Raw genomic sequence first — 12,614 nt, 5'->3', positions numbered from 1 at the left:
TGAATTTCATTTGTTTTAATAAAAAAATTTAAAAAAGAGTTTGGTAATTTATATTGGAGAAAGTCAAACACAAAAAGACAATTGTAAAACTTTACAAGATCATGGAGTTTTAGGATTAGTGAAAATGCCATTATTCTAATAGATGCGCGTTGTAAACTAGCAATGCCATTAAGTGACTTTTTTGACCCCAAACAATACAACAATAGCAAAGATGAGAAGAGAATAAAGAAGAATAAATTATTCAAAGAGTTTGGATAGGAACATACTAACAAATTAAAGAAAGCATACTGTTAGCTGGTGTAAGTTTTTTTTTAAGATGATACAGTTATACTGTTTTTTAAGATGATACAGTTATACTTTTTTTTAAGATGATACAGTTATACTGTTTTCATCAAGATATGCTTATAGCATATCTTGATGAAAACAGATATAAGATTATACCAAGGTTATCATTAAGATATACTCCAAGATAATATATATATATTTTGAGGGAAAAAGTTTTTTTTTTGTTAATTTTAATTTTAATATTATCAATAGTTTTTTGAGGGGAATGAAAAATAATGTATTCAGTTTTATTGACATTCAATGAAATACGATTACTATTTAACCAGTTACATAAGCGATGATGATCTTGATTAACTTTTTTACAAAGAGTTGTAAAAGTGATTTGTTGATATATAAAAGATTGGTATCATCAGCATAATGATGTATCTTAGAATTTTTTAATGAACAAGATAAATCATTTATATATAATAAAAACAATAATGGTATAAGAACGGAACCTTGTGGAATGCCATATTTAATAACTTTCTGTGTGGATTCAAATCCATTAATTGAAACAAACTGAGTGCGATCTCTAATATATGAAGAAAACCAATGATTAGCAATACCACATATTCCATAGTAGTTAAATTTTTTTATTAGAATTTTGTGATCACCCGTATCAAAAGCTTTTTGAAGATCTATGAATACATTACAAGCAAAGGAACCACTGTCAATTGCACCACAAATCATTTCAGTAATGCTAATAAGAGCATGAGAAGTGGAGTGATTTGAGCAAAACCCAAACTGTCGAATATGAAAACAAGCAGAATTATTCAAAAAGTTGTAAATACGAGAATACATAAGTTTTTCTAAAAGTTTGCTGACATTTGATAATAATGAAATTAGTCTGTAGTTATTACATTCAAGTTTTGAGTCTTTTTTATGAATTGGGATAACAGAAGCAGTTTTCAAGGTATCAGGGAATACACCAGTAATGAATGACAGATTAAATAGTTCAGAAAGTATAGGAGAGATATCATTTGCAAGAGCTTTAAAAATAGGTATTGGAATGCTGTTAGGTCCTGAAGCCTTGCTGTCATTAAGAGAATGAATAATAGATAATACTTCGTTTTTGTCTATAGGTTTTATGAATATTGATTTAAGATTAGGATTTTTAAGATATTTATTAAAGTCAGTATTGGATGAGTGTATCTTTTTCTGTAATTCTTCCGGAACTGAAACAAAGAATGAATTAAAAGATTCCAAAAATTTAATGGGGTCAGATATCATGGAGTTAAGATAAGCAGGAAGGATATGAGTTAACTCTCAAACTAATGTTTAAAAGATTCCTAATACCATCCCATACAGATTATAAATTTTTGGCATTATCAGAAAAGAACTTAGAGTAATGGTTTTTTTGATTACAATGGGTGAGAGTAACAAGTAAGTTTCTATACGTTTTGTAAGATTTTTCTAGATTGAGTTTGTTATTAGGATTCTTTGTTTTAAGAAATTTGTTAAATATTTTATTTCGTATTTTAATTAAGTCAAACTTCCTCGTGTTATCCAAGGTTTGATAAGCAGTATTTTGTGATTCTTGTTGGCAATGAAATAAAGGGAAGAAAGTTATTTAAAGGAATGGTGTCTAAAAATTCAGAGACAGAATTATCTGAGTTTGCTAATAAAAAATCGACATTAAAATCCCCCACTAAAAAAGTAGTTTTGTTTTTTTCCATAGATAGCATTTCAAAAAGTGGAAATAAATATGATTTAACAAATTCTGAAATACCCATATTAGGATGGCAATCAATACAGCCAATAATGATGTTTGATTTTTTAGGAAAGGTGATTTCCACAAACACAGATTTTTAAAACTTTGGTTTAAGCATATTAAGATCGTTTCAAAGTTTGTAAACTAATGTATTAGATATATAAAGTAAAGCTCCTCCAAGATAAAATTTAGTTGAAGTGTTCTCATAAACATAACCGGTAAGATTTAATGGGATAGTTGGTAGGATGTTATTTTTCAGTTTAGCTTCAGTTATGCCAATAATAATGAATTCATGGTTAATAAGAGAGAAAAGTGAGTTTAACTCGTCAAAATTTTTAATAAGAGAAGCAATATATAAATGAAAAAGAGAAAAATTATTTTTGTTGATGTTGGCAGAGTTAAAACATTCTATGTCCACATATTTACAACTAATCGGGTTTTCTTTGAGGTTTACGTCATTGTCATTGTTGTTATTAAGTTAATGGGAAACGAAGTTATTAAGTTCATTATAAAGATTAGACTCTATGGTGTTTGGAAAAAATGATATGTTGTTCAATAATATGAATTTTATCATTTATTGTTTGCAGACGCAGCTCTTTATCAGATAAAGAACTAAATGGAAAAATATATTTTCTACATGAAATACAAAACCAAGATGTTTTAAAGTTTTTCAATATCCTAAATTCCATATCATTCAAACGACAGCATTTTTAATGAAAAAGGTTTAGGCAATGATTACATTGAAGGTAGTGATGGTTTGTATTAATTTTCTTGAAACAATCTTTGCAGTGAGTAGACATTTAAGTAGTACAATTTATAAAATGAAATGATTGAATGAAGTGAAATAAACAAACAGTAATATTAACAGCAATATAACCAAAAATATTAAAAATAATAATAATATTTATTAATAATATAGATATAATTCAATTAATAAAATAATAAAATAAAAATAATTTTTTATTTAAGAATTAAAATAAATAATTAAAAAAAATACTATTAATAAAGTTAGGAAAGAATAACGTAAATATATATTAAAAATAGGTTATAATTAGTTAAATTATAAGTTATAAGTATAAAATAAAATAAATTATATTAAAATAATAAAAAATTATGAATGATTATAAGTAAAATATTCTAGTTATAATAAGTGAAAATATATAATAACAAATTAAGTTTATACTTAGTATTATAAGTTAATAAGTAAAACTAAAGTAACTAAGTTAACAAACTATAAAGATATATAATAATAATAACAATAATGATAACAATAATAACAATAATAATAACAATAATAATAATAAGTATATATAATAATAAACAATAAATAAAAAAGAAAAAATTAATGAAAAATAAACAAAACAAAGCAAGAAAAAATAAAATAAAATAAGAATAATTACATAAAATTAAAAGCGTATTATAAAATAAACCAACTAAATTTTTCTTAAATTTCACTATAATCTTCTAATTCTACTATTGCTTTTTCTTCTTTCTTTTTCTTAGTTTACTTAATTCTTCTTTTTTTCTTTTCTTTACTTTTTAATTTTTATTTTTACTTTATTTGGTTACTTCACTTTTATTCTTTTGTTTTCTTTTAATTTCTTTTTTTTTTAATCTTTATTTAAGTTTAAGTGTTCTTGTTTTTTTTTTAAATTCAAAGTTCTTATTTCCTTTTTTTTTTTCTTTTCTTCCTTTTTGTATGACTTTTTATGTGTGTTTTTTTGAAGATAATTTTTAAGATTGTTAACGATTTATTTATGCATATAAAATAAATAATTATTTACTTGTTATTATAATTTGGTTTTATCTTTAATATTTATATTTATCTTTTCTTTTCTTTTTCTCTTTTACCGCTTTTTATTCTATATTCAACCCTCGGAATTAGGGTCGGCATTCGGCAATGCCGACCTAACTGCCGACCTGAAAGTGTTTGAGGTCGGCAAAAAATTGCCGACCTCGTTTCTATGTTTTACGGTTAGACCTTTGTATCAAATAATTTTTGCCGACCTGATGCCGACCTCTAAAAGATTGAGGTCGGCAAATTATTGCCGACCTCAATTTTCCTAATTCCGAGGGTTGTATATTACAATTTTAAAACTATATTTACTATGGAAATAAATATATAACATAAATTAACATTAATTACCAGAGCTTTCAACTTTTTTTGATTTTGATTCTTCAGTCTTTTCACTCTTTTTATTGGGATCTGAAATTATTGAAAACTTATATTTTAATTTTATAAGATAAAAATCTTTTTAAATACCAATTAAAAATTATCTTTATTAATATATATTTGAGACTTGGTAAAAAAAATGTCAATATTATTGGTTTTTCAAATTGGTTGAAATTGTGACTTCATGATGTGCTAATAATAACACCTGTAGAATTTATCTATAAATTTAATAAGAATTGGAGTAAATGTAGCCTATGGCCATGTCTAACTGTCTAAAATTTCAGTTTGATCGATTAACTGATTAAGGATTTGTGGCAGTTTTATTTTAAATTTTGTTAGTTTTTGCTACTTATACCTCAAAATGTTACCAATTACTGGGATATTCACTATTTTTAAAATAATGGTTACATGAGTGTTCTACAATGTAATACAAACAATTTTTATTATAATTGTTTTATTAGTACCATTTTCATTTTATAGACCAAAATATTGATTTTCTATTTAAAATTTGGTTTGGCTTGGCTTATGCATAGCGCAAAAATCTCAGCATTTTCTTACGTATAAGCTAATGTCAAAATGCATAAAAAGGCTAAAAAATGATAGAAAAGATTTATTTTCTATGTAGATATCCCTACAAACAAAATAAAAAATATTTGTTTCTCTCAAAACAGAAAAGCTGTGAGAAAACCAAACATTTTTTAAATTGACATAAAATTTAGATAAAATAATTAAGTTAACTGACTGCTAAAAAGTTTGGAGGTTCAAGGGGGCGAGTCCAAGGAAAATTAATCATTACAGATTAGGGTTGTTTTGAAACAAAATTTGGATAAATTTGATAAAAATAATTGCAGAAGTACAAATAGAGAAAATCTCTATCAAAAGAAAAAGATGTTATGAATGGGAGAATAGTTCTATTAATGGGAGAATAGTTCTATTAATGGGAGAATAGTTCTATGAATGGAAATTGCAGAAGTACAAATAGAGAAAATCTCTATCAAAAAAAAAAGATGAATGGATGAAAAAGATGAATGGGAGAATCTTTGAATAGCACTAAAAACTGTTTTTTGTGTCATCAAATAAGACCTCATCTAAATTGTCATTAAATATGATATCATTATTATAATTAAGCATCATTAATATAAATAATTATTTCTTTGTAAGGAAAGAATTATTCAATACTTATTTCCTTGTAATTTAATAAAATATTACCTTGATTTTATTAGTTTTTAATTAATAATATATACAATATGTTAAATTAATTGTTATTCAATATATGTTAAGTTAAATTTTGTAAAAGGCAGAGTTTGATTTAGTGAAGCTAGATTTAGTGAATTGCCACAATGGCAAATCAAGCAAAGATTCATGATGAAAATTGAAAGTTTGTGTGCTTACTAAGACAGCTTACTGCTTTCCAAGCAGATTGAATATGCTAACTGTAAAAGATCAATATTAGTAATTCTTGGGTACTACAAGGGCTCTGTGAATTGTACAGAGCTACTTTGCCTAGGAAACAAGAGGAAAAAGAAGTTGCACTCCCCCTTTGTTTGACTTTCAACTTTGAAGTCAATTCAAGTGAGACCTCACACAAAAGGCATGATGCATTGTTGCCTAATTTGCCAAATTAGTTTTTCAAAGCTGCAAGAAAAACATCCTCTTTAAGAGCAAACTGCCATTGAGAAAGTACCAACTGTGCATTGCAGCACATGCCTTAGCTCTTTAGGAAAAGGTTTGGTCCACAAATGCTGTCAACTAAAGTTCAGGGAAAACCTTTAATCTACAGCAGCAAAAGATGCCAAAGCAGTAAAATAAATCACATCTCAAGTTATTTCCAATAAAGAATTTTTTAGAGCAGGTCAATTCTTTATTAATTTCTTTATCTGCAGTGACTTGAATATCACAGACAGAAAAAAAAATTGTGGTAGAGTTCGGGTTATTGTTCATCAAGTTTTGTGAACCATATTATTCAATCTCGCAAAATTTCTGGCAGCTATTTTGTTAAGTTAGGAATCAATGGTGACAAAGGTTTTCTCAAGTTTTGTCTTAGCATTGTTGATACTGCAATAAGGGATAATACCAGCTCACCGCCACAACAACAGCCTTGTATCAAACCATGCTTTAAATAGCAAACAAACTATGCTTTAAATAGCAAATTAATATTTTAGTCTATAAAATAAAAAAGATACATGCACCAATAAAACAATTACAATAAAAATTATTGGGTTATAAAGTCAAAATTTCATGTAATTTAACTTTTTTACCACAGAAAAAATTAAAATACTTTGATGTGTACACTATCTTTCCATATAAGTGGCATCCTTGGGTCAGCTAGGTTGGCATTCTCAGGATCCATGATAATCGTGTTAGCCACAGATATATTGGTATAATACGTATAATTATATTTTTATTTAATGTAATATATAAAAGTATTAATTAATTAGTGTACAAATATAGTGTATCAACTTATTAATACATATTAATTAGTGTACTAGTATCGATGGTGTAATCATTACTTGCAACAGTGTGATAGCTATGTTCTCAATGATGTAATAGTAATAATGATGCGATAGTAATAATAATGATAATGATGACGATGATGATGATGATGATGATGATGATGAATATGATGATGATGATGATGATGATGATGATGATGATGATGATGATGATGATGATGATGATGATGATGATGATGATGATGATGATGAAAATGATGATGAAGATGATGATAATGATAATGATGATGATGATGATGATTAAAAAACAATCTTGTAAAATACCATAAAAGCATTTTTCATTCACTTCACACTTCATTATATTTATTCATTCAGCATTTTAATCTAAAACCTTTATTATGTAAAAGTTTTTTACTTTTAAAATAAAAAGTTAAGAAGTTTTCTATAGTCATCAAGTTCTGATTTTATTTATTTAATATATATTTTCAAATTAAAAATACAATAACTATAAATAATAAACAACCATTATATAACTGGTTTTAATTTTAGTATATTTTGTTAACAAAACTAATGGAAAGTATCTAATTTTTTATGAATAAATTACCAAAACATGATTTTTTATTTTGAAAATTTTATGTGGAACAAAGAGAAAAACTTACTAATTTTTAAACTGAATGACACCTCATCTTCCCCTCCTTCATTACTTACAACAACACTATAGTAACCCTCATCTGAAGCTGTCAAATCAAATATTTGAAGAGTTGATACTTGATATTTATTAGTTATTAGATATTTTCCTCCACTTTTCACTTGTTTTTTACCTTGAAACCATTTTACTTCAGGACGAGGGTTACCGTCATATTTACAATCAAACTTTATTGTTTGATTTTCATTACAGCATGTATTCTTAGGGGCTTCAATGATTTTACCACATGCTAAGAAAGATATAAGAAAGAAAAACAATGCCTTCTGTAGAAAACTTATTATCAAAGATGCAGCAATATCATTACAGAAGCATCATATTCAACTTATTCACTTTCATATAATCAATGGAATCGTGAAAATTTGTTTGGCTGATTAATATTTTTGTTTAATAACTTCTATTACCTTTAGTATCTTTTATACCAATATTATCTTAACACTTTTTAACAGCTCAAGTTAAAAGATTGTATTATAAAAATTTTGAAATAAAAAAACAACAGTTGTGTTTAAAAATGTAAATATTTTTTAAAAGATTAACTTTGTCATCAATATGTTTATAAGATATAATATATTGCATTTAAGATGTAATAAAACTTAATGTTACTTGTCTTGTATTTATATTTAGTGATATATCGACTATAAATGTTTTTTAAATGTATGTGTTTTTTAAGTGTAATTATATTTAATGATTGTTTTAAAGCTAACGATTGATTTGCGCACTTGTAAATAATTGCATATGTATATAGACATATTTGTATATAATATAATGACATAATTGTAAATATCAAGAGAAATAGTTTGTATATAAATTATGTTGAATTGTATTAAAATACATAAGCCGTTTTACGCTCAACTTAAAAAAGTTCTTTTTGATGTGATACAACAGTATGTTTTATAAACACATCAAAATATATACAAACAAAATGTAACATTACATTTCAAAATTTTAACTTTTGATATTCTACAATATTAAGCTTTGTAGCATATAATATTTAACATTTTATTGAATTGTTTTTATTATTTATTATAATATTTAATATTTAACATTTTATTGAATTGTTTTTATTATTTTTTATAATATTTAATATTTTTATTCAATTGTTTTATTATAATATTTAATATTTAACATTTTGTTAAATTGTTTTTATTATATATTATAATATTTAATATTTAACATTTTTATTCAATTGTTTTTATTATTTATTATAATATTCAGTATTTACTTAAAATAACTAAAAATTTATACTAATCACTCTAAGTTTTATATAGTTAGGTGTTATAGTAATAAATAATTATTTACTAAAGAAGTAGAAAAAGAAGAAAAATAATTTTCAATCAAAAAAAATTCTTAAATCGGAATAAACGTAAGCCTGTTCCAACTAATACTCTAGACAAACACTAAACACTCCCTCAAGTGTTGCAATTACAGTTTTTTTCCTCTATTTTACGACTGAAATACAGTAAAATGGTTTAGGCAAACTAAGAAAAATTATTTTAATACTTAAAAACCATTGTTTATTTTTGTGTACACTTTTAAATAAAGTTCATTTTTAACTTCAAGTCTTCAGTTACATTAACTTATTATTGATCTACAAAATATTGGGAATTTTTATCCATATTATTCTATTACATCAAAGCAACAACAACAAAAAAAGATCAATGAATTTTGAGAATTCTGCTGTATGTGTGTTTGTTAAATGTTTAACCAATCAAATTACAAATACCAAAACCAATTTTTTTAACACTCAAAGTTTTCAATTTGTAACATGTTTTATATATATATATATATATATATATATATATATATATATATATATATATATATATATATATATATATATATATATATATTTATATATATATATATATATATATATATATATATATATATATATATATATATATATATATATATATATATATATATATATATATACATATATATAATATAAATAATGAGTTAACTTTCAGTAAATAAACATGTTGATCAATGTAACTAAAGAGTTAAAATTGAATTTATTAGGATCTGTTGTCATTATTATACTATTTTATTTTTATTAAAATAAAAAATCAGTCATCATTTCAATATGTGTTTGTGTATATGTTTAACATTATTATTTTTGTATTGAAAACTTGAAATTTAAAAGTATTTACCATTTACAAGAAGTTCACATTTGCAGCTTACTTCACCACTTTTATTAAAAGCTACACATTTATATTCTCCTTCATCTTCAACTGTAACTTTTTTTATTTCCAATCCAATAACATCATCTTTTTCAAATAAATATCGAAAACGGCCTGCGTCTTTAATTAGATTGCCTTCAAAATACCAATCAACATCAGGTTCAGGTTCACCTTCGCATACACAATCAATTATAGCGGTTTTACCTACAGTTACTTCCAAATTTTGCAACTTCTCAATAAAAACGGGAGCTCCTAAAATATAAATTAGTTTAACTTTTAGATATGTATGAGTTTTAGATGCTCTAATCTTGGAAATGATTTTTAAAATTCTATTTTTAAAGAAAGTTCATTAAAAAAATTTTATTACAACACAATCTTGATTTTTTGTCATTTTTAATCTTCATTTTCACCTAAAGCCTTAAGCATTATATAATTTTTTTTTGTTATAAATCTTCATATAGTATATAAAAATATATACATATTTATGAGAGATTTAGAGGTAATGCTTTAAATCTTTACTTTTGTGATCTCAATAATTTTTTTTTAAATTATAATTTAATAAGTTTTATAATAAGCTTTATAAGCTTAGTAAAATAAAGTTTTATCTAGTAAAGTACATAAAAATATCCATAGGGAAGTAAAGGGTTAGGGCTGTTCACGAATAAACTTTTAGATTTTGAGATTAAATATCTTAACTTTTTTTAAGTGAGTTGTTATTTTTTGGTACTTTACTAGATAAAGTTTATAGAAATAAAAAAAAAGTATGATAGATAGGCTGAAATGTTTACATAAATTATTTTATTGTTTTTAGGTCTGAACAAGCCAATAAACATTAATCAAGTAAAATACACAATTAGAAAGTATGTACTTTGTTCTATCTTCAAGTTTTAAAAAAAATTCTTTGGACTATATTTGGTCAATATTTCTTGAAATTTAGTCAAACTTTGACTAAACTTTTTTTCCTATATAGTTCAAATTAGAGAGATTGTACTGAATCTGTAGTCCCAGTTATTATTGGCAATCACCACCATTACTGTCATAGGTTTACAAACATTACTAAATGAACTTTCAAACATTACATAACTATTAAATATTATAAACTAGTTAAATACGTTATGTAAAATATTCTTTTTGTTTTTAAATTTTGATGTAAGAAGTGAAGGTAAATTTTTCACTTCATCGATTTTCAATACATTTGACGCTCTTGAAAACTGTATTATAAATTACATGTAGTTATTTACTTGAATGATCTGCTTATTTTTTTTAATTAATTATAATTAATTTATTGCCAATAACTTTAATAAGATTGAATATAGAAACACTATCTCATGTTGTTATATGCTGATATCAGCATTTAACATTATAATAATGATTATTATCAGCTTGAATTATAACTACATTTCGAAGTTTCAGTTGCTTATTTATAAAAAGAAGCATGTTTGAGTTTTAAATAAATTTGATTAAACAATAGAACTTATTAGTTGTTGAATTAACACATTCTCATATACTAAACATGACCAACTAAGTATTTTTATTATGGAACTTTAAGATCATGAATAGATAAAAACCGCGCAAGTGTCAAATAAAAAAATAAATTTAAATATTATGACGTCACAAGCCGCTAAACTTGATTGGCTTCAAATATTCACAAAAATTATATACTTTTGTTAAATCTTGATAGGTAGAGTATAACTTTCGAATTTTAACGTCAACGCTAAAATGACTTATAACTTTATTTAAGATATTCTGAAAAGATTTAAAGCCTATATATTGTTAATTTGAACATTCTTTATGAAACTTTATAGGATAAATTTATAAATAACAATAATATAATGAAGATCTTGTAAGTTGTTTTATAGATAGCACAATAAGAAAAAATCTATTTGCAGAAATTTGTATAAAAAGACAAAAAACATTGTATTGTTTAATATTAAGCAATACAATGTTTTTTTGTCTTTTTTACGTATTAATTAATAAGTCATTACTTGTTCTTTAAAAGAAATTATCATATTGTATTTTAAAACAATAAGTTAATCTGTTTTAACATAATACCTATTTCTTTTCGGTAAAAACTTTCAATGTTAACAAGAACGATTTTTACGCCCGATTTTTAGATGTACCTTGATTTTTATCTTATTTCCGTAGCGGGCGCAGTTACGTCACTAACAACAAGGAATAAGGCGTAAACAAGCAACTGAATAAAAAAGATTTTAAACTCTAATTTAAAAAAAATCTAATTACCAATAGGCTGTAAATACAAGAAACTTATATAAAAATAAAAACAATCCCAAATGAGGGGCCTAGAAAAAATATTTCAAATTTATATTTAGTTTAAGGCAAACCCAAAAGTGTTTCGGTACTTAATATAAATTCGTTTTGGTGGATTTTTATAGATTTTTTTAGACTTTCATTCTCGACAGGAAAATACTGAGTCTATTGCTTTATTGTTTGTGGCTGATATTTGTGGTTGTATTTATTGGAATAGAATATCCGGGGAGTTTATATGTTTAAACAAGGAACTATTTGAAGTGCAGTTAGCATTAAAATCTCATTTTATAATTCAAAAATTCTAACACAAAGCTTGATTGTTGGAAAGCATTTACCAAATAAAAGTTTTTTACCAGACAAAAACGTTTACCAAATAAGAATTTTTTCAGTATTTGAACGCTTTTTAAGTTTTTATTTTTGTTTAAATTGCTTTTGTTTAAAGATTTTATAATTTAGTATAAATCAAAGATCTTTTTTTCGTTTGATCGTTCTGATGATCATTTTCTTGGTTGACAAAGTTGTTGGATCATCATTTTTCTTAAACGGCACAGTTGATTTTAAATAAAAGTTATTAAAATATCATAAAATAAATCATAATAATAATATAATAATGATTATACAGTAAATACTTACTTTTTTTTTTTTTTTCATATTTTCAATTCCCCTTTCTCTATCAACTTATTATAAAACCATCCGCTTTAGTCGTACCCTGGCTAAATTGGACCATTCGCTTACTCGTACTGTTTTATGGGGTTCATTCTACTGTTTTATGGGGTTCCTTATTTTTGCAAAACTTTCA

The 12,614-nt window shown here is 24.5% G+C and overlaps 1 protein-coding gene across 1 annotated transcript in view; it reads right to left on the bottom strand.

Annotated features, from left to right (window-relative positions):
* Positions 1–12,614, bottom strand: part of LOC100209434 (myosin light chain kinase, smooth muscle) — a 38,909-nt gene that overhangs the window by 20,386 nt on the left and 5,909 nt on the right. The window contains exons 2-3 of the mRNA XM_065799845.1: positions 9,518–9,799; positions 4,182–4,241 (exon numbers count right to left, since the gene is read on the bottom strand). Of these exons, the coding sequence (XP_065655917.1) occupies positions 4,182–4,241; positions 9,518–9,799 (342 nt within the window). The remainder of the gene's footprint in view (positions 1–4,181; positions 4,242–9,517; positions 9,800–12,614) is intronic.

This window comes from Hydra vulgaris, chromosome 06, assembly GCF_038396675.1.
Source record: "Hydra vulgaris chromosome 06, alternate assembly HydraT2T_AEP".
Taxonomy (NCBI): Eukaryota; Metazoa; Cnidaria; class Hydrozoa; order Anthoathecata; family Hydridae; genus Hydra; species Hydra vulgaris.
This window is presented reverse-complemented; position numbering and strand designations above follow the sequence as displayed.